Raw genomic sequence first — 23997 nt, forward strand, 5'->3', positions numbered from 1 at the left:
ATCAGTCCTACTTCATGTCTTGTAGCTGAGGCCCTTAAGTCAGTAAAAAGAGTTCTCCTAATTACATGTTGTCAAAGTTTTTATGGTTTTAATAAATGCACAACATCAATGGCAGGCTCTGTACTAATGCTCATTCCTGTCATCTGTTGAAATACAACAGTATAACAGTGGACGAAGTCCAGGCGAGGGTGGTGACCATTCATGATGAGAAGCGGTTGCTGTCTGAGAATGAAGCAGTGGTGAGTGGCCATATTAGTCATACAGTCCACACTAAACACTCACACACACACACACACATATATATATATGTATATATTTATATATCTATATGTATGTGTATGATCAATTTGCTATGAAAAAAACACAAAAGTTGCACATGTAGTCTAGTCTTGATTCGTGACCTGCCTCGGACTCTAATTGTTTTTGACTTGGACTTTGACGTGAAGTTCTGGGGAGCTTGACTGGAACTTGATCTCAGTGACTCAACATCCTGAAGACCTAACTAAGGCTGGACTTAAATGTCCTTAGATACTTGGACATGGACCCAAATACTACAAACTGGAACAATAGTCACTGTCATCATCATAGTGAAACCAAAAGATAGTGTAGCTATAGTTTAGCCCAGAAAAATGTTTTTTATTTTTGGCGTGGTTTATAATATGCATTTTAAAACATCCCTTCATCTTAACTAAGGGATGTGGTGTAAACTTGGTTCACCTTTATATTAATGGAATATGTTTTAGGACTGTTGAAAGTGTCCACCATTGGTGTTATGTTTCATGCATTGCAGTCCTCTTCTAAATTGTGAAGTTGAGAACACTACATCTCCATCCACCGAAGATGCTCTGTGATATTTATTTTTTCTTTCTTTGGAGAAACGTCAGTCACCTTGTTTGTTTTGTTTTTTAGTTTTTTGGTTTTTCCAACTCGCACAATAGGAGCCCTTCCATATTCATTTGGATTCTGAGTTCTCCAACGGTGATTTTCCCCTCCAGCTGCATTTTGGGAGAGCGACGCTGTCAGTTTCACTTTAAATATGTTGAGCCTCCTTACTCAGGCAACATATATCAAAATTGCTGGCTGTAAACAAAATGGCAATTTTTTTCCCCTCTTTTCCTTTCCACCCTGTATTTCTTTTTATTCTGGAAGTTGTTATGTGCAATCATCCACTTTCACACATACAAGGAAATGTTAAAAAAAAGCTTCTCAGCTGTCTTGCTGTTTAATGGTAAAATTGAACCCAATGGTTTTTGGACGTTTTGCAACAGCTTTTAAGTTTTTACCTTTCATATAATGTCCACCATAAGAAATGGTAACGGAAGTGTTTTTGAAAACAACCTGAAAAGGATGCTCGGAGAGCTCTGTTAAATTCTTACTGCTGCTATCAAACGTGAGGAAAACACTCTTAATGAATCCAGCAGCATCTGAAGAGCATGCATCAGTATGAATATGCATGAACATGAAAATAAGCACTTAACTGCCGCCACAACAATGCTCATCACACTATGGCAAAAAATTTAACACGCTGCCAATGGCAGTCGTTAACGGGTGACTCGCATTAAATCCGACAGGCGGCCGCGCGGACAGCACTTTAATCCAAGTCCAAAGGAAACGCTCTAACTCGGTTAATTCTGTTTATCAGGCAAGGATTTAGGGCTTTTGTTTGCCCAACACTGTGTTATCTTCTTGTCTCTTTTTTGTCTGTCAGCGTTTCTACCAAAGAAAGTCAATTTTTTGGCAATCCTAGAAAAGCAGTGTTGTTGCTGCACAGAGCATGTTTGAAATAAGTGTAAATCCTTTCATTTTGATGAATATCAAAACACACTGGGTGTTCATGCAGTGTTCTGATGTAGGCAGAGTGGAGGAGACTTGTTTTTTTTACCTCATTGGTGCTGCTTTTTAAAGGAATTAACTACAGCTATACACTCACACAAACTGTATTTTACCATTATTTTTTAACACCTTTTTATTAGTTTTTCCCTCACTTTTTCGCCCTTCCTCTTTAAAAAGCTTTGGCTTCCACGGAAAATTCAGTTTCCACTTCAGTGGCCCAAATAATTCAAGAACAGAGAGGATTTTCAGGAGAACAATTTGATGATCAAAGGAGGCACTCAACTCCGGGAGGAGGAAAATGGATATTTCTGAAGTGCGCTTCCCTCAGTGTTCTATCATAATGTTATAGCCCTACATTTATGTAGAAACCACTGTTAATGTAGAGTTAAATTCCCTCACATTCAGGAGATAATCACCAACTCCCATCAAGATTGTTTGGTCACTCTCAAGAAGTATTTCCTTATCAGGCAGCATCAACCCCTGAGACATGATACACATAATATTTTAATACTGAAAGGTGAAACCTATGAACTACCATATGTTGGCATCTTGCAATGATCAGACTGCACCTTTCTCCAGACGTTAACCGTAGGACAATAATTTCTCGGGAGCAATGATGTGTGACCAAGCTCAGACTGTACCCATGAACAGGATATTGCCTTTCCTCAAAAAATGGCCATTTGTGTGCAGGTGAATTCCACTTATCAAGCCACTATCTAGCTGCTATCCTCCAGAAGCCCCTTGCTCGGTCTACCAGAAGGAGAAAAAGATTGATCCTAGAATTTCCACAGACTAAAAAAAAGGCTTCCTTACATTTCGAGGGGACATGATACAGTATGCTGAGACAATTTTTGGAATTATGCCAACAATCAAAAGCAATCAGAATTAGGAATTTTCAATAAGCCTTGCTAAGGAGCAAAAGAAATCCTGCTTGATGCACATATTAGTATTAAATATTTCCCCTGGCCTCATATACTCAATAAGAAGAGCTGCCATTAGTCAGTAACAAGGCAGAACTGAAGCATTTGGGAGGTAGTGATCCACAGATGAATATGGAAACAGAATTCTCAAGATCTTATTACAATGAACTCTAAGGTGTAGTGTAACCTTGAGGAAAATCTATAGCATCATGTCACTGCTCCCATACCAGGCTAAATGCTGGGGTTCAAGTAGTTGTATGAGACTACTTCGACTTCTGTAAAATGAATTTGATTTTGGGGCCACGTCTTAATAGGACAGCATTTCTGAACTTTCTAGCTTTATTAAGGAAGCATACGGAAAGAAAATACTCCCACACATCTCAGAAAGTCACAGATAAACCCCTTCTGCTTTACATGGTAATTGATGACCTGAATCTTGGTTTCTAGGTCACACCAAAACCTTTCTAATGGAATCAATAAAAAAATCTGCCATGGACGGTGCACCTCAGTGGTAAGCAGTGGTAACTTAGCAGCTTGGGGATTTGAACCGGAAAACCTTATGGACCCAAGTTGCTTCCTTAACCATCAAGCCACCACTGGTGGTCCTAGAAATTTGCCCAAAACGTTTGTATGGGCACTTTGTATGATATCTCTTATGCTGCTTCAAGTATGGATGATGAAAGTAGGTCAGGTTGTCATCATCATCATCATCATCATCATCATCATCATCATCATCATCATCATCTCAGGGCTGTGACTGCTCCATCTAACTACTTGCATTTGTCAATCACAGGGTTACCCAACACGGTACAAATCCCCCCTGAAAAAGCCAACGTTTAAAGAACACGCTTTAAAACCTTTAAAAATTCCAAGTTTCATCATTTTTGTTTTTAATGTACAGCCAGCCTAAGAATACCTTATAACTATCAAAGTTAAATTTATCTACAATCTCTAGGGCCACCATATCCATACAATAAATACATCTTTGTGTGACCATATTTATCACATTAACCACTTCGTACTTAGAAGTTACAGTTGTTATTGTTAGCATTGCTTTTTATGACTATTACATTAGCTGAGGTGCTTTATGTAATTCCCACATTAGCATATGTCCAAAAAATGTTAGATATTATTTTGGTGTTTTTTTTTATATGATCTATCCAAAGGTGCAATACTTTGTCACCACATACAGGGGTGGCCTTTAGTTGTTTTTGGTTTCAGTTGTCTTACTTGTCATATATTATTTATACTCCCTTATGAGCTCTAAGTTTTTCTGTTTTTCAGATATATGTTTAAAGCTTGTTAAAGGTTTTATTTATCTAAACAAAACAGACTGTTGTTTATTCTTGTTGTTATCTCTTGTAATTACAAATCAGAACCATCCCACAGAGACGGGAAAGAAAAAATACCATAGACTTTTTCTTTCTGCATTTGTGACTGTAATGAGCAAAAAACGTAGTTTTGTTTTTATATTGCTGCTTAGGCGTTAAATGTTGCCAGTGGTTGAATGGAGAACCTTTTAAAATGTTTACATATGTACAGTATTTTGTGCGTTTCCTTGCTAGTCACCAGAAGGGGGCAGCAGACCCCCAAGCTAATTGAAACGGGAAAATAAAGGAAAGTCACATTCACAGGTCATTTAATGTCTTTGTTTTTTCATGGGCAGGGCCTCTGGTGTTTCTATCCTGCTTTGTGATCAGAAAAAGAAAAAAAAATGAAAGACTGAGAAGAGAGAGAGAGAGGGAGACGGATGGAGAAAGAGACTTTTCCCCGACAATAACAATTCTTATCATGTTTTTAAGGCATCCGTGGGGAGGTTTTGTAATCTTAGAGCGATTTTGGGATTCATTGTTTGAGATCTTTAGGATTCTCTGAAGGGAGAAAGAGAGCACAGTTTCTTTCCATCTCTAAAGCTTTATTTAACTACTGAAATGTCTTTTTCTGGAGCACTGTGCGTTCTTGCGTCACTTAGAGCACCTCAGAAGTTTAATATCTGCAGACCTAAGCTGTACTTAGGGTTCCAGTCATTTTTAACAGGCTGTATGGATGTAGGCCATGATGTTTCTTTTATAGCTTATGCACAGGCTTCCTGTTCTGTGCTGCATTGGCTTGTGGAAAGTAGTTAAGGTGCACCTTCCACAGCTCACACCTAACTAATGTCGGAATGAGGTTTGTGCAGGCAAGCAAAAACATAGTGTTAAACGTACAGACTTTGCAGTTTTTGAGAATATTAAACCTGCTGGTAGATGAGGGTGGCTGGGGTTCAGCGCCTCCTCCTGTCACATGTGGCAGGGTTTTTTTTTTTCCTTTTCCTTCACAGCTGGAGCTTTTTCAAGTTGTATAACATGAAATGACAAGCAGCGAGCAGAGGAGGGATGTGTGGTTTGTAGGCTGTAGTGAAGGAAAGTGACCTGCTCAAGAATGTTGTGATGTGTCATGTTCCTTTAAGCCAAGAGAACAGTGAAGTAAAGTGGCAGAGGTGGAGAAGCAGGCAGCTGTAAAAGTCATTTTTTTATTTGTTTTGTGCAGCACACCTGACACTCCTCACTCCCCTGCCTTGGCCTTTTCCCTGGCACCTCTAATCTTCTCCACAACTCATATTTTGTTACGTAACCACTGAGATTGGATGCGCTCGAGGTCACACGGATGGCACAGGTAATAGAACCAGTGGGGTGGGGGTCAAAGGCAAGAAAGGGCGAGTAGCCCAGTGAGAAGGCTTTGTCTTGTGCTGGTCCAACAAGTCTTGACAGAGGTGTTGGACATCAAGAGTTGTTTTATTGATCTGTATGACTGGCCTTTTATCTTTTCTGTCAGCTTTTTTTGTAGCATTTATAAACAGTAGTAGTGTACATAATACAAGGGAGAACATCTGCTAAATTATGTTTATTGTTGTAATGTAACGATAAAACTTACAGCGAGTAGTAGTTGGTGTGTGTGTGTAACAGTCAGTAAGGTGGAGGCTCAGGTTACCTCACAATTCAATCAGATTACAATTATGAGGTAATTATAAAATGATTATGAAATCATCATGCCAGTACATGATTTGATATTAAATTTTAATAAGAAGCTTTCAAATAACTATAAAGCAACCACAATTTCAGGCAATAACTTATTAATGCAAACAGAGTAGCATTCACCTTGTGGTATTTATTAGTTATTAGTTAAATAAGCCATTGTTACTTCTTCTTGTGAAAGCTTTCTTACCTTGCAAGACCCTCTTTTCTTCCAACCCTTCCTCATACTCTTGCACAGTATTTTGCTTATAACAATAAAGTGCTGTTTTTGTAGAAAAACAACCTTGCTGTATTGCATCACTTTGACTTTATGCTCGCTTAAATGTTGTACCAAGTGCAAACGCCTTAAAACGAGCTTAAGGCAATCATTTGCTTTCTTATCTCTTTTAACCACTTGACAAACACTATTGATGTTGCACCTGTGTAACTACAGCTCCTGAGAACAGGGTACACACCGTGAAATGGGACAATCTATGCCAATGCTTTCCCGGCGACTGCATTGATCTGTACTCTTACAGTGCACCAAGGGGAACAGAACGCAGGTTTTACCTCTTATATATAAGTATATCTATCTTTCTCATTTCAGGAACCTTCCAGGGGGATTTCTTCTCAGTTCAGTAAGGGCTGGGCTCAGGTCAGTGGGTAGAGGTGCCTGACCTCCTGGAGTTTAGTGGTTAAAGTTCCAGTTGTCATTCTCCGTCAGTACAGCTTAAATTTCCACTGCTATGCTGATGACACATATTTACTTTTACACCAAACACATACAGGATCATGGCAACATATCAGACAATCCCAAATCCAATACAAAATCCTTCTGCTCATCTTCAAAGCCTACAACATCTCACAACCTCACTGATCTTCTCATCTCATACTAGCCAAGCCACCCCCAATGCTCACCTGATTCACCCTTCCTATTAACCCCCTATGCTTAACTTTATTCCATGGGTGACAGGGCAGGGTTTTGCTGGTCCTAAACATTGGAACACCCTCCCACTTGCACTAAGTGGATGCACCTCACTCTTCACTTTCAAATCCATGTTTGTCTGCTACTCATATTATTGCTACTTATTTTAATTGTTTTCTTTTAATAGGTATTTTGTTGACAGAAATGTCAAAACTTAGTATCACACTCCACTATTGCAGGAGGATTATTGAAACCTCAATATAAAATAAAATAAAAGAATCTGCAAACACTTTTATTTATTTATTTTTACAAAAAATGCCTACAACCCTTGATTTGATATGTTTGATATGTCAACTAGTGATGTGCGGATCGATCCTGAAATATCGATACTTCCGATTCTGGATCTTTATGCTCTGAAATCGATTCTGAAATCAAAATATCGATACTTTTGATACTTACGCATTCTGAGATGAGGTGTATCCTAAACAGAAACATGGTGAAAAGTATCCAAATTATTGAGATGTTGTCTAAGTGACGCTCGGTTGGTGGGACTACTTCTTCTTCCGCCTGGGTGTGTGCGTCATGCGTAAGCACAGGGGCTCTACTCCGTGCTCTCACTCAGTCACTATTGATGGGAATTTCGGCTCTTTTTTGGAGAACCGGTTCTTTTGGCTCGGTTCACTGAAAAAATCCGACTCTTTCGGGTCCCAAATGGCTCCTCAGATTATTTATTTTATTTTTTTATTTATTTTTGTTTTACAAATAACATGTTTTCAGAGTTTGAAACATTGTTTTGACATATTTTATATGATTGTGTTCTCAAGGTTTTCTATTGTTGTGTTGACTGTATAGTAAATGAGGCAGCTACCTCAGTACACTCCAGAGTTTAAAATAAATAAATAAATAAAAACCTCAGCCTCGGATTCTTAAAGAAGCTATGATTTGAAATACACATGTTTTATTTAAAAGACAAATGATAAAATATCGATAACGGTATATGCGATACCAGCCCGAATTTTACTCGGTATCGGATACATTTCATTGATTAAAGTCACAGTTAATTTCACAAAAGAAATCCGTTTTATATATGCAAATATAATGAGAATGAAAACCTTTCCTATTAAAGTCACATTGAACAAATACTGCAGATTTATTTACCTTTTGTATAGGATTTTTAGGATGCATATAAACTTTGAACTAGGGTTGAAAACAAATGACTATTATTAGAAATAATTTAATTCAATTCAGCACACTTGTGGTACAGTAATTACAGTATGGTTTTGATTAGACATCCAGTTGGTCTCCACATAAGCTGAAGTGTTTTTCTTCCCTTGGGTATATTGTAGTCAGCCACTGAGTAGTTGTTATTTTTGTCCCAAGCCTCACATACATTGCAGATCATAATTCAGAGCACATTTCCCTGCAAATAAACTGCAAAAATCAATTTCTTTAAATATCAAGTCACATCAAATATCCTGTGACCTGTGCTGGCTCTTGGAAGAACATCTTGTTGAAGAACCTGATGTCCTTTGTGGGGAAACGCTTGATGTGTTTTGTGTTTCCATGGTGACCCCGGCGCACAGCGCATAAGACAATAATGAAAGCTCTCACAGGCCGCAGGGGCGCCACAATAGTGCGCCGCATGTCCTTAACGTTTCAGGTACTGCCAGAGTTACACAACCTGATGCTCACCCTGAGAATGTTTCTCCCCCACATCATCTTGGGGCTTTTGAGCCTGGGCTTGCTAGCAAAGGGATGACACATGGAATGACAAAACTCCTGTGTCTGTCTGTCAGGCTTCGTCTTTATCCGACTGACATTTGCTGGCTCAGGCTCATCCAGGCTCTGGAGAAGCCAGGGATAAGAGTCAGACACAGATGGCTTTTCTCTTGCATTTCAGTCTAGCACAAGATTCAGGGAAAGTGTGTGTGTGTGTGTGTGTGTGTGGGGGGGGGGGTACCTTCAGCCTGTTTTTACAGACTCTGAGAAATAATTGCCTCTACAAAAGTATAAGAAACCAGAGACTTCACATTCTGCACCATTGTGTTATTGTTTCCTGTAATATGCTGTCGTGCTGTGCTTTTCATTTTGTGCTTATGCTGACCCAAACTATTGAAGACTGAGCCTTGATAAGGCTGGTACTTCGGCAGAGGCAGTTCTTGTCCTCTGAGTAAGTCAAAAGAACAATGCCTGTGAATGTCTTGTGCCATTTAAAACTGATGAGCCAAAGCCTCTGCGAAGGAGGGGAGGGGGAGGTGTAGGTGTTAAATTGATTGGCGAGAGAAAAAAGCAGCTGCTCTGCAATGGCTTAACAGTTGCCTCAGAAGCACGCCTGCCATTGTTTCCAAACAAGAATACCCACTTCTGTGTGCACAAGTGTGTCGCCTTTAGAAAAAATGCAAGACAGGGATAGAAGTTGTTGCATAAGAAACATTTAGAGATATCCTCCCATTTCTCCTCAGCTTTCCAGGACCACAGTCTGTCTGCTTTTTCCTTTTCTTTTGCAGCGCTGCTTGAACTCCTTTTTGTTCTCCAGGCAGTTCACAGTTAATACGTGGGCAAAGAACAAAAGACAGGAGATACAGGGCTGCAGTCAGCAGTTGAGCTGATGACAGAAATGGCACCGAGGCGAGAGGGTCCCAGGTGTAGTCATGACTCAAGGAGCGCTCAAGAATGGTTTAGGGGGAGAGGGGTGAAGTGTGAAGAGAAAGTGTAGCAAGGAGTGGGGGGGAGGGGGGGGGGTGCACATCATGGCAGCCTGTGTTTCGTGTGACAGGCTGCCTGTTGTCGGTGTACTCCACCTGATAGCAGGGGAAGCAAAGAGACAGGACACCTGACCCTGGTGAACTCCACCCAGGTGCGACAGGACTCAGACCTCTGCTACTAAACAGCAGTGGCAGGAGTGTGCTCCTCTATTCCTCCTCGTTTGTTTGATTTCAGATGAATCCAACTTTGTGGCATCAGTGTTGATCTGAAACTAGAAAATGTTTTCAACTTAAGAGGCCAGAAGTTTGTTAAATTTACAATCATTTTGCAAGTAAAAAAAGTAAACATTTAGCAAGTTATAATTTCTAGATTGAGTATCTCTCTGTATCTCCATTAGGTGGCAGTAATGCAACTCAAATGTGCCATTTAAGACAAAGAAAAAGAAATAGGTTTGAGGGAATAGCTTACCATACTTTATCTCTACTTTATCTCAAAGTAAATGTTTTTTGTTACAGGGAACATAATTTTGATATTGGGAAATTGTTGCTGGACAAAAAAATCTAGACCAAAATCTTCAAATGTGCGACTGTCTGCTCCCAGTCTTTGTCCAGGCTCCTTTATCACTTTGGTCTACCTAAATTGTTATAAAATATACAATGACAGAGTCCAAAAATAACAGTGTAACTGTAGATTTAGTGTATCATTATGATACCTTGCATGAATGTGTAGTAACAATGATTTATTGATTTTCTTTTCTTACGTTTGATTTGAAAAACACACCACATCATACACTACACAGTGTGTCTTTTTGTGACAGTTTTGTGAACCTATGTAATATGTTGTTGTGCTTCTGTGCTGTGTTCCTATACATACCGGCAGTCTCACTCCACGGTTAAATTATGTAGAAACATGTCAGTGTGCTAATACAAAATTGCATTGGGTATTGCAAAGATTTTAATTTTTTGTAAAGCCTAACTAGCTGTGTAATGAAGCTGTCAATCACAGGTTTGACACACTAAAGACAGCACTCTTACAGGGATTAGAACAGAATTCCATAGTTGGACACCCCCAAATACTATAATGATTTCATTATAGTATTTATAATGAAATCATTTCAACCTCATGTCCTTAAAATTACATTAATGTAAGACTGATTATTTCACCCCAATTACATTTTAATTAAAGAGTGATGTTCTCTGCTAGTAATTTCTTCAGGGCTACAGCCACAGCCCCACAGGTTAATCTTCAATTGGTGGGATATACAGGACATGGAATATTAGAGGCAGACTTATGGATCTGGGATTTTCTCTAGGCCCTCTACAGTATAGTTCTATGGAACATTAGTTGTGAAAATAAGTTAAATGCCTTCTGCTTTTGTTCATTTTGTTTGTCTTTATACTTGTTTTCTGTATCTTGCCTTGAAAAATCAAAATATCAGGAGAATTATGTTAAATAGAGTTTGAAAATCTTTTTGAGTCCAGTGAAGGTTACAGACATTGAAGGACATTTCTCCCACTTGTCTATGTCCTGTACATCCTTTCAATCACAAATCTTTCCGTGACCCATAGTCTCGACTTCCCAAGTGGTTCCCAAACTTTTCCTGCAGCGCCCCATTCAACAGGACTGTTGTTCAGCCCCCTCTCATGTCGACACATGCTCAGATGTTTCTCCTTATCCTCGCTGAACATAATGAAAACATCAGAATTCCTACAGGAGTCTTATTCTAAATTAACATCAAAAATTAAATATTTAATTCAGTGCAATTCTCTTACTAAGGCACAAATAATGACAATGTTGGATTTAATTCTTTTTACTTGGTGACATCCTCATGGCCCCTGCCTACAATAGCAAGGGAGGTCCTGCCCCCCACTTTGGGAACCACTAACCTACTCTTTGGTGAGACAGTTACTAACTATGTTATGCTAGCCTTAACACTGTGTTGTATTGTTGTATAGATTAATGCTTGGTCGTGGAGCTGTGGTCTTAGAGGTTTCCACTACATTTTCTTGCATCATGACAAATAATCCATCTTTGGATCCACTTTTTCTTATGTTTGTGTTGTTTCTTTCCCCCATTTGCAGCACACTGCAAAATGTCCTCACACGTGTTTTACATAAGTGGTTGTGTCTGCGTCTTAGTCAGAAGCTGTATTGTTGTCACCCTGCGTCTCTGCCCTCCTACTTTCTCTTTCCTCATGTGCTCCCCGCACTCTCTCCACAGTGTAACATTTATTAATTAAATATGGTGTACTGCCACAGGATATGTGTCCCTTTCCACTATCTTTAGACACTAATAATTACATTGGCATTTAGCTCCGTGATAATCCGACCCTTTGGCCTTTATGAAATGTTCCCTGGGCCCGGATACCGAGCAAAAAATAGACTGATGTGACGCCATATATATATCGATCCGTCTGTTCTCTCACTTTTATACTAAGAGAAGAGGAGCTGTTCATTAGCATGGTTGAAGGATCTTACAACAACAACAACTGCCATTGCCTTTTATTTTCACATCATTAAAAGCAGAAATGAAGTTCTGCTTAAAACCTGTCTGAAGTATTCCTGCTTATATGTGGGCTTTTGAAGTGTGAGCGGGAGCCGATGGTGAGCATTTTCTGTTATGTAATGAAATGAAGACTCATTTTTTAATGGCACTCTTAAGACTTGAGGGTTGTGACTTGTCCTTTTTAACTCTTCTTTTCATCAGTGACTAATGTAGAAGTTGTGATTTATGAAGAGGCAGTTAGAAAACGTTGAGACACGATGAACGGAGCTTTTGAAAACCTAACAATTTACCAATTTACAATTTACCAATTTACTGCAAACTTCATCAGACAAAATGCACAATTTAAAGGCCCTTAAATAAATGTTGTTTCAGCCCAGTGCAAAGAGATGAGACCTGCAACAAATATATTGAATGTATGTCATTTTTTAATCATTTTCAAAGATTTGACTTCGTTTCAATATAGGCAAACATAAAAATAAATAATTGACCGTTGATTCCACTGACTGACTAATATGACAGATGTATCTGATGATTTAACCATGAATCATGCTTAGTCCTAATGTCAGAGGATTTCAAACTGTAGTGTTGCACTTTCAGAGCCTAAACTGATTTCCAGTTGCTTGTTTGGCTCAAAACAAGCCATTACTGCCATTTTGGTAGGTACTGTAGCACCAAACAAGAAGTCTCTCAAAAAGCTGTTTTCATACATGTTCAATTTCAACAGTTGTAAAACTTTGGTATTTCTGCATTTCTAAGGAGTTTAATCTTTAAGATACTGTGACATTTTTGCAGAAAAAATGAATGAATCACATATTAATTATATGTATGGCTTTCAGGAGGGGTCACTTTTTGTTCACAATTTGTGGATTATACAAAGATAAGTGTTACCCATCTCTAAAGATCAAATGTTTAATTATACATCGGATATCAATGTCCTCCGTTAAAGGAAAGACAAGTGTCTCTTTTGGTACATTTTCATTTTTCAAAAAAAAAAAAAAAATATTTGCAGGGTTTAGAGCATTTCCAATTTCCAGTGGAACCAACATGGACTTCAAATTGAACTCAATTTGAACCTTGTGTGTAGTGTAGCTTGTGGTGTTTTGCTGATTTAGAAGACTTGAGTCTGATTTTTGTTTTTTTTTTGTTCTGTTTTGGTTGACACTGGTTCATGTTGGTTCAACGTGCTGCTTTACTGTTAGTCTCTTGTTAGAAAGAAAATACCAAGGTGAAGGAGGATAAGTGACAAGAAATACTCTCATCTCTGTTACATGTGCGACTCTCTAATGATGTATGTGTACATTCAGTGCACACGCACATGCTTTATGTCCTTAAATAATGTGTGGGAACTGTAATATTTCACTTGTGTGGGACCACTGCGAGAGCTGTCTCATCCATTTGTTTGTGCTGTTTTCATATCTTTGCAAGGTAATACGTTTCATAACTGTGACTGGAAACACAATAATCCCTCACCAGGTGAATCTTAGTGGCATTTGTAAAACTGTGCTTCTTGAATTTGCTGGAACTATCAAATAACATAGCACAGTATGTAACTATGTTATTTGATCTTCTTTTCCTTCTTGTCTCTCCCTGTAAGGCAATATCTTTGCATGCAGTTTTATCAGTGCCCTTGTTAGTTTGACTGAATCAAATGCGGAGCTTATTTTTCAGAACAGTTGGCAATTTTCTCATAGTCGGAGTTTAGCCTTAACAATTGCAGTTCATAGGGTATAAAGGATGGCTTTAATAAAGTGACTAGATTTTGGTGCAGGCGAAAAAAACTGATGGGTCTGAGTGTCTCCAGAAACTCAAAATGTGTCTAGATCTGTTAAAATGTGATAACCTATATTAGTATTAGGTTTGCTTTATTAGTTTTGTTTAACTTTTGTTACGTTAGAAGTGCTTATCATCGATCAGATGTATTAGAGTGTGTACGTGTTGTTTTTACATCCCAACCAACATGCTATTGAGGACGCACACTGAAGTGCCAAACCACACCTCTATAGAAATATGCAAATGTATTTAGATAGGCGTTGCATTACATGATCTGTGCAAAAAATCATCGTGAACAAGGGAAGAAAAATGGAATTTTACTGACGCTTAACTCGAGATCCTAGTGAGTGAGGTGGAGAAGTGGACAGGGTGTATTATTTGGTGCCCTGTCAGCTGGTATAAATTTGAAAAGGAAAAAGAGCATGTTTGAGGCCGTAAACGCCATTTGGTCGTAGCAGTGCTAACACCGATGAATATTAAATCCGTATGTAATTTTATTTAAACTTCAACCACAAAACTCCAGAGACCTGAGATAAATGATAGATATAGAAGCATGCCTGATAATGACCTGGGGGTCATTTTTCCATATTTGTATCCTGACATTGCCTTACATAACATTGCCTTACATATAGTAAAATAAAACAGGTCGTGATCATGTAAAGTTGTTAAAATATTATCTGCATATAAATTAATATAATAATAATTAATTAATATAATAATACAGTTTTTTTTTGCCACAGCAATGTTCTGTACCTCAGTATTTGACCTTAGTATCTTGGCTTCTGACTGCTCAAAGGTCACAAAAACTTTACTTCAAACAAACCTCCCATTCAGCTCATTTTCTCCTGGCCGACATTTTTTCTGCACGTTTCAACCAAACACATTTCAGTTGGGGATTGAAAAGATGACCTAAGCATGAAGAACTCACTCACATCCAAGGTGATTCACAGCATCTGCCTTCTAGTCCAAGTGTCCAGGTCCATATCTGTGTTTATTAGCTTAGCTTAATTGTGCATAGTATCTAAAGGTCGTCGCCTGCTGTGTTACATTGCTGCCAAAATGGCTTCCAGGGGGACACTGTTTCAGATGAATAAACTCTGAGAGCTGCACCATCTTCCTCTTCTCTGTCCTCATTCTGTACCTCCCAATGTGGAGGAGTATCACATTAGGCTATTTCTTTCACTCCACACACAAGGTCCTATGACTGATGGGCATCCACCAGTGCACACCGCCTCACTGACTTCAATTTCAGCTGGCAAAAGGCAGCAGATTAATTTGCTCCGTCACTTCCTGTCTCCCCTTTTTTTCTGCAGTGCTCTGTGTTAATTCAGTTTGGACGAATGATGTGTTTGTCCTCCGGTGAATTAAAACATGCAGTATATCCGAATAAGTACAGCCTTTCTTGGTGATGAATGGTATTTGACTTCCATAAGCAGTAAACTTCTTCCGTTTGGCTGTAAAAGCAGATTTAATGAGAGTGTGACTTGAATAGATAAGCAGATATGGCAGCAAGGATTATTGCGAGGTGAGCTGAATGTGAGATGGATGATGTGCAGTTCATTATCGGTTATGTAAGGCACTTTTTTTAAAAGTCCAAACCTGTGGGGCCAGCAAGCAAAGAAACTAAGAGTGTGAGCTGGTGTGCATTCTGAGAAATGAGTCACAATTGGCAGCAGGCTGGTGACACAGGCCATTTATTAGCTTCTATTATGAATTTAGAAGAGAACGTCAAACTGTAGATGTTGAATAAATGTAAAGATACAGTAGTCTTAGTCTGTTTTGGGTTTGTTGTATCCTATTTGTGTATGTCTATTTTCATTTGCCAATTAAAGTAATTGCGCTTCTGTGTGCAAAAGCATTTGAAACCAACTTGCTTTATTTCCCCCAGGCTTTGTTGGGAGGAGGCCGTCAGATGGATCTCACCATGTTTCGACACACACTCTGGGACACTCTGACAAAAGGAGACAATGTCAAGGTGCACTTCATTATTCTTCATTTCATCCACCCACCTGTATTCCTCTTCCTCTCTCTGGTTTCTTCTGACTTCTGTCCTCCCATCTTTTTTTTCCACCAACTGTAGTCTTCATTCACATGCTTTATATCTTTCCTCACTGAATCATGTCCCAGTTACTCTGGAAACGGGGGAAGCAGAATCCCCTGCTTCCCCACCTATTTCATATGATTTACTAGCTGCTGGGACATCGGTAATATACAATAGTGACTTTCTGGAACTTGTTAACTTGTGGAAAAGCTTGTCCTCTCTGCAAGTTAAAAAGTATGAGAGTTTGGGGAAACTTCTGTAGAATAAGGGTATTTGTGGTTAGCAGATGATTAAAAATGTCATCAAACTATTGAACACCTGACATTTCCTGCAGCAATCACACAAGGTTGAGTTTTATACCTTGGGTCATGACCAAATATCTGCCGGACAAATGACAATACATCAGTACTTTTTTTTCTAAGGATATTTATAACTGAAAAAGAAAAAAAAAAGATATTTAAAGTTTTAGCGTTTTTTTGAGTTTAGCCTAGCATATGTTTTCAGATTTAAATTCCTTTTCTTTCTCATTACCTGCTCTTAAAATAAGTGTATAAAAATGGGTTTTATTTTTTTGTTTTTGGAGCTCCCATTTAGACCCATTTAGTTGGTTTTATAAAAATACATAATTCTTTATGATTTATGAACCTCCATCACTATGGTATACAGAATAATTTCCCAAATACCCCCAAGCGAATTTGTGTAACATGAAATTACCCAAAATGCCCCAACACTGCAGAGTGATCTGTTCAGTTGATTTTTCTCCAGTGTGCAGGACAACAAACTGGACCGTGTTTATCTGATGGCACTCGTTTTCCTAGCAGACATAATAATAAGTACATTAAAAAATATTAGTTTTCCTACTTTGTAGTATTTTTAACAGAATTGTTCAAAAGTGTTCAAAAATCACATCTAAAAAGGTTGAACCCAGACTATTAGATATTTATATGTTAGTATTTGTCATCATGTATTTTACAGATTATGATATTGATTTATTCTGTTTTTTGTACATTATCAGAATAACCACAACACAATTACTGTACTATATTACCTTTCTCCGATCTGTGCCAATTTAGAGACCCCAGACTAAGCACTCATTTATGAACCCCATGTATTAATCTGGCTCATATGGTTTGGAGGAAAATGTCCACATTTTCTCTCTCTTTCTCTTACTGAAAGACACTGAAAGAGAGCGCAAGATAGCATCCTTTTCATTTCCGCTCCTCCAAGATAAAAAGATGAGAAGGGATGAAAAGTGAGGCCTATCACTGTGGTGCAGTGATCGAGTCCCTTCACTAAGCCACAGCAAGAGAATCTGCTCAAATAACCCTGGCTGCTGATAAGACACTAGCCATTTCCATAGAGCAGAAATAAATAAAAAAGAATTGGGCCTCAGATTAGATTTTACCATTTGCCTGACGTAACTGTGTGTTGCTGTATCGTAGCTTGTGAATGATAAGGCAGCCTAATGTCCATTGGCCTTTCATGTTGTAGGTACAATACCAAATGATCTTTACATGCACTTCATCTTAATTGACCAGAGTCATAAAATCAATCTGTTAAAAACTCATTTATATGTCCAAGAATAATGTGCAAGAATAATTGAAGCGTTGTTCATGTTCTTACAGCTAGCACAGTTGAGTGTATGCTCAACTTGAAAATGAGCCATCAACACTAGAACCAGAGATGCAACTCGTACCCTCCGGCCTTAAAAAACATTTAATCAGGTCTACTGGTTTAATTAGCAGAAATGAAATGAATTCAGCAGTGTGTAATGTCAATAAGCTATAACTAGCTGTATCGAGACATGTTAAGCTCTTACTCCTGTTACTGCAGGAAGCTGTGCTCCTTCCTCAGGTTCTCGAGTATAGCCCTGACACTTAGGTTCTCAAGGATTCATGAGCCTCTTATAAGCTATTGAGTTTCCATACCTCTTCATTTTCAATGCATTTTCAAGGAAGCCATTGCAGTCTTTTCGAAAGTGCATTTCACATCCCATGTGACACCATTTCTTCATGTTTCTCTGACGCAGGAAAATTAAAGCATCTAATCAGTGAACAAATGACTTATAGAATGTATTACTGTAATTTTTACAGCGGTGACAGATGTGACCTTTTCAACATAACAGCGGTGACAGATGTGACCTTTTCAAACTGATTCAAAGGACTAGGTCTAATTTTGTGATTGCATGGCTGCTGCAGCAGCTTAATAAGCTGTTTGCAGTCCACACACCACATCGTGTCTGCATGCCTTACATAACAAATATCATAGCAACAAATACAGTGGCTGCTAATGAATTTGCCTGATGCCTGATTAGCCCAATTAGAAGGTAATTATGCAGTCTTTTCTCTAATTTTCATATAGCTTGAACCTGTCCTTCATTATTTTGTCAATTGGTTGCCAGATTACTGCTAGCCTTGGTTAAACTATGTAACACTGGAGCAGTGGCAGATATCTTCTGTAAAACCTTATTATTGTCAGTTGCTTAAAGAATGTTCTGCCTAGGTCTTGATGAGTCTATGATGAGCAGCAGTTGAGTACTAATGAAGTTCCATTTGTCTGTTGATGGAGATTAAGAAAAACATTAAATTTGTCAGTGAAGCATTGATGCTGAAAAACTGTTGCACACTTCTTGGTAACCTTTTCATGAGCATTGATGGTGCCCCCTGCTGGTATCAGTGGTATGCACAGTCTAAGTCTAAGCAAACGTCACATTCAAGTTTTTTTTATGGGATTCTCTCCCTCTCTTCTCATCCCTCCTCTCTCACCACATTCTAAATCTATTTTTAGAGAAAGACATCTTTTGCTGAATTTCATATTGAGACCCTGCCTCTGTTTCTCTACGTGTCGCCCCCACACCCATGTCTAAATGCAGAAATTTGTTTTAACTAAACACAGGAAACGCTTGCTAGAGACTCTGTCTTCTTTCGGGGAAGCCTCCATCTGTCTATCCCAGCATTTTGTCTCCCACCACCTCACTAATCCCTTCTAAGTCCTTATTATTCCTCCCCCTCCTTATTGCCTCGCTTATACTAAGTCCAGCAGGGAGTGTCACAGAATGACAACTGACAGGACGATAAGTTAGTGGCTGCTGGGAGTCAGTCCCTCTTTTTACTTTGTTGTCCTCACTCTTTCACTCTCTCTTCCATCTTATTTGTCTTGTGTCAGAGACAGCTGAAAGTCTGACTCCTGATGATTTAACTGTTTTTTTTAAGTTATTAAAAGTTTAGTTTAAGTTTTAGGATAATAAAACATCTTCACTTACACTTTCTTTTTTAATATACTTTAAAGAGAATTCTTCTCTGTACAAATATTTATTTTTCCTGTCATTATTTTCATCTCGGAGTGATTCTATTTGCCTTTACCTTTTGAGCTTACTTCAGCCTTCCCCTTTTCTCTACAACTGCACTTCAAATAATCTACTGTATCGACCATAAAATAATCTTACTAAATAATCACTTTCGTTGCTTCTTTGATCACTGCTCATATGTTAGTGCCAACACTCCCTGTACCATTTTTCTCAAGTGCCTCAATGATTGCTGTTACACTTATTGAAAGCCACACTTCATTTCCCTCCCCAACATTCAATTTCATGGAGGGTTGAGAAAATGCTGCCTTTCCTCAGCTACTTAAGAAGATTTGACACCACTACAGTGTTCTCTTGCTTTGCTGCCACCGCTGCATCACCGCCCTCTCCCTTCTCTCATGCTCTCTTATTTAACAAACAGGGCGCTTGCTTGACTTACAGTAGGTTTTCCGCCTTTGCCTTTGCTTGCCGTGACGAGCAGCTGTATGGTGTCACAGTTAACAGGGGAGGCTCTGCCGCTCTGTTGTGACAACAGAGCTGTTTGATGTAGAAGTGCTAGTCCTCGGCTGCCATGTTCTCCCCCTTCTGCTTTTTACTTTCTTGTTCCTGCTCTGTCTGGATCGTTCTGCTGTCACACTTTGGTTATGCCAACTGGAACGACCTGAGAGTGTGACGGCAGCACACAAGCTGCCGTTTCTCTCTCCACGTATTGCTTGGGGATTGCAATATTGAACAAATTTAATTAGATCTCACCCTCATCTGCAATCTTATAGCCGGATGCAGTTGCATTATGTCATGTACAACAGATGTTATAAGCAATATGTCTGTGAATCCTTCATTCCAATGATGTTGCAGGGTTTTATTTACTTAAGTAATTTTGTACATACAGAGAAATCAAAACATAAAGATTTCATAGGATAATAGGATTATCCTATTTTACCCCTTCCTCATCCAACTTGCCTTAACAGGCCAGGTGCACTGAGGAGGATTAACCCCTGCAAGGCAGGAGGCCCAGGCAACATCCCAGGGTGGGCCATCAGAGCCTGTGCTAATGAGCTGGCTATCGTTCTCACCTCCATATTCAACCTCTCCCGCAGCCAAAGCGTTGTGCCCACCTGCTTCAAAATAACAGCTATTGTTCCCCTTCTTGAGGAAAACCTACCAATTGGTCTGGTTGACTACAGGCCAATAGCACTCACTCCAATCATAGCAAAATGTTTTGAGAGAGTGGTACTGTCTCAGTCAACACTAGGATACTCTTTGTCGACTCCAGCTTGGCTTTCAATACAGTTATCCCTCACAAACACACTGAAAACTGCTCATACTTAACCTGCACCCCACCCTCTGTGACTGACAGTCACTGTCACTGTCTGTTAGGACTAGTAATAGGACTTCAGCCAGCTTCATCACCAACACTGGCATCGCTCAAGGATGTTGAGCCTACATCCTACACGCTGTTCAACACTCAAGGACAGCCTCATCTTGAAGTTCACAAATGACACTGCGGCGATTGGCCGCATCACCAAGGGTGATAACGCAGCCTACAAGAGGGAGGTGGCTGGTCTGGTGGCAAGAAAGAGAGGAGACCTCATCATCACTCTTATACAGTATCATTTTTCATTGCACATCAGGCACCATAGTATATATCGCCTACTTCATTGCTCTACTTTTATTCTTTATATTATATTTTATTTTTGTTTTTACGTATTGGATTTCTTTACTCATTTTATTTCTTTATTTATTTTTACAAAAACTGATATCAGCGTAAACTGCAAAGAAATATTTTTGTTGCACTGAGAAACATTTTTTTCTTTTCTCTCTTTGAACTTGAACTTTTTTTATAATGTATAATATATTTTTTATAATTGTAATGGGTAGGCTAAAATGTCTTGGACCATGTGTTGTACATACGTCAGTGGTCCTCAGACTTCTTTGTTCAGATATATAATAGTTATAGCTATAGCTATAATAGTTATAATAGTTATAGCATTAGCTGAACTTTAATTTATACTAAATGTAGCTGTGAGTACAGTATTGTCAAGATACCACATCTACACACATTAGCTGAACTTTAATTTATACTAAACTCCTATTCCCACTGAACAAAAAATACATATCAGTGTAGTTTCTGCACCCCTTCCCTTCAATAGGTCTGTCACCCCCCTACTTTGGGATAGATACAATCCAATCCAATAGGTTTGTTGATTGATATTTTAAATGTACACTGAGTAAGAAAAGGATGAGTAAGAAAAGGGTTATGAAACTTGACAATGAACTGTTGTCTTCACCAAAATCTTCTAGGGGACAAGGGGGGACACCACAGAGATAGAGTTGTCCTAATAAACGTGCGAAACATGCGGTCAAATGAACTGCCTTTGGCCATGCCGATTTGTCACACATAGTCCATTCAGGGGCCAAGACTAGTATTTTAGAGTGAATCACGTGCAGCTGTAGTCACCAACAAAGTTTGTGTTAAAGTAAATATGATAACATTCAGTATTGCCAGGGAAAAGAAATCTCCCACCAGAAGGCACTTCGTGTTTGGAAGTGCCATTAAAATTAATCAAAAGATCCACTCGTTAAAAAACCACCATGACTCATTCTTGTCAGTCATCTTGCTGTGAGCTGGAGACGCAGCAGAGGAAAAGTGCCAGAAGCCATGTATGGCATCGGAAAAGGAAAATCACTCAGGGCGTTTTTGTCCTCTGTTTGAACAGAGGCGCAGAGCAGACGAAGGGGGTGTAAGGGGGAAGAAGTTTCTCACAGCTGCCCAGCCTGAGGCCCAGAACATGTGACGCTTTCCTCGTCAGAGCGTCACCAGCCTCTCGTCTGTCATTATTTTACCTCTCGCAGAGCACACATGCCGTTTTTTTCCCTCTCTTCTCAATCTCTCTCTCTCTCTTTCTCTTTCTCTCACGCACACACATGCACATGTTCGTGTCGTCTTTGTACTAACTTGATCCCCTCTAAATACTTAAAGGAGCTCAAATTAAAGCATATATATATATGTGCACTGATGACTTTGTCTCTGTGACTAGTACAGCTTCATATTAGTGTGACAAGTTTTGTTGAAATAATCAAAACCTATAAATGTTGTCTAACCTTTTAATTAATCAATTGTCACTTTGACAATGAAACCGAGAGATGGAACCTTAGCTGACCTTTTTTGTAACACTGGTACTGTTTTTCGAGTTCACAATAATCATAAAACTCATCTTGTTACAATTATTTTTCTGTTGTGGCTTACGTGTCAAACCCAAAAAGTGTTTGTTGCTTGTAGTTTAAACGCTACAGTACAAAGAATCCTAATTGGGATTTTTTTCCCTTAATGTCAACAAGGCATTTTCTTCAGTTACCATACTACAACGAATGGCATACAGGATATGAAGTGAAGACAGTTTTACATTAACAATAGCAAAGCATGGGTTCATGTGTTAGTGTTTTCTTGAAGATAGTGAATTAATAGCTAATGTTTTTTTAATGTAGTGAAAGCTGTTGTATCACTGTTATAGCTGTGCTTTGTGTCTTCCAAGTAAGGCCAAGATTGGTTGATTGGTTCTCATTGGTTTTTTGCCATTATTCTGCAGATGTGAATTATTGTTTCTTATTAGAATGACAGGTCTTTTTGGTACCCTAAAGCCTGTAGCACCCCCTTTTCTGGCTTGCAGGTGATGCTAAGATTGAGTGCTCAACTTATTGCGCATGCGTTGGGGTAGCTTGTGACACACAGGCTGGGAGGAGGGTTTAATGAGCGAACACAGATGGCAGACAGCCCAGGCCCTGCTTTGTAGAACTCAGGGTCAGCAAGGAGTCTTGGAAACACCAAATAAACAGAGCTGTTACCATAGAATGTGAATGTATAGATGTGCTGAATGTTGATTTTTTTTTTCTGAAGGTCTACCAGCTTCCTGAAAGGAGCCTTTACACTCTTTTGGAAGTTTTCTGCTAAGGTTTCCACAAGTGTCACAATCACATTCAGTTTGCATTAGCACCTCAGCAGCAGAAATAGTCATGACATGAACACCAGAACCTTTGCATTAAGCCTAAATTTGACTTTAAAGCCTGTCTAAAATTGCTGCACTAGAGTCTATTTTTATTAGCACATTTAGCAGCAGCAGTTATGGCTTTTCATAGACAGAGAATCCATGGTTAGACTCACAGCTTGTGCCATCTGTTGTATTAGGACTTTGTGGCAGTCATCAAAACTCCGACCATCAGTCGCCACACATCACCTTCCCTAGGCATCACTAACTGGTGAATCATTAAACCGGTGGCTGTGAAAAAGAAAACTATCCTCATCTTTAAGCCTGACGAGCATTTCATTCTTTGGTCCTTTTTGAGTTATACTGCACGAGTGATTCAGTAGGCTGAGCTTGTCGTCTTCCAGATGGAAAGACTGAGTTTGATTCCTTGTGAATTGTGAAACTGGGTGTTGAAATAGAACCAAAATATATAGTGTAAGAGCATATAAGGTGCAAGGCAGGATACGGCCACAAAGGCTATAAAGGTCCACCATAAAGAAGACCATTTTCCACTGGACATTATTTCTGCAGTATAACCGTTGGTTTACCTGGCATTTTCTGTGGCCAGTTCACTCAATTTTGACCATCATTTCTGCTTCAATGGTGTGTGCGTTGCTGTCTTTTTATTTGAGGGCTCGCAGGGTGCACAAAGGTAGACCGGACCTGGACATTTATACTAGCCAATATATAGTGATGCACAGTAGCTCCCTAGAGAAGAGAATATTAAACAGTAAACACATCGTAACATGCTAAAAAAGACCACACAAACCTAAAATGTATTTAAACTGGCAGGACAGCTTGTAACCCTGTTAGGTATTAAATAAAAAGAATCTGTAAAATATGGCACTATTAGCAACTGAGTTGCAGCTGAGGGAATTCAACATAACACACACAGAAGGAGGCCATGCCTTTCTGACTTGGCTGTCATGAATATAGGTCTGCCAAAAGAAATAGGAAGGGAAAAAAACCTATTACATA

At 39.1% G+C, this 23997-nt stretch overlaps 1 protein-coding gene across 1 annotated transcript in view; it reads left to right on the forward strand.

The window, feature by feature from the left end:
- The window catches only part of LOC103387529 (glucosidase 2 subunit beta-like), a 114672-nt gene that overhangs the window by 19395 nt on the left and 71280 nt on the right, over positions 1 to 23997 (forward strand). Inside the window, exons 8-9 of the mRNA XM_008322214.3 lie at positions 161 to 239; positions 15541 to 15627. Coding sequence (XP_008320436.1) covers positions 161 to 239; positions 15541 to 15627 — 166 coding nt within the window. The remainder of the gene's footprint in view (positions 1 to 160; positions 240 to 15540; positions 15628 to 23997) is intronic.

This window comes from Cynoglossus semilaevis, chromosome 1, assembly GCF_000523025.1.
Source record: "Cynoglossus semilaevis isolate Cse_v1.0 chromosome 1, Cse_v1.0, whole genome shotgun sequence".
NCBI lineage: Eukaryota > Metazoa > Chordata > Actinopteri > Pleuronectiformes > Cynoglossidae > Cynoglossus > Cynoglossus semilaevis.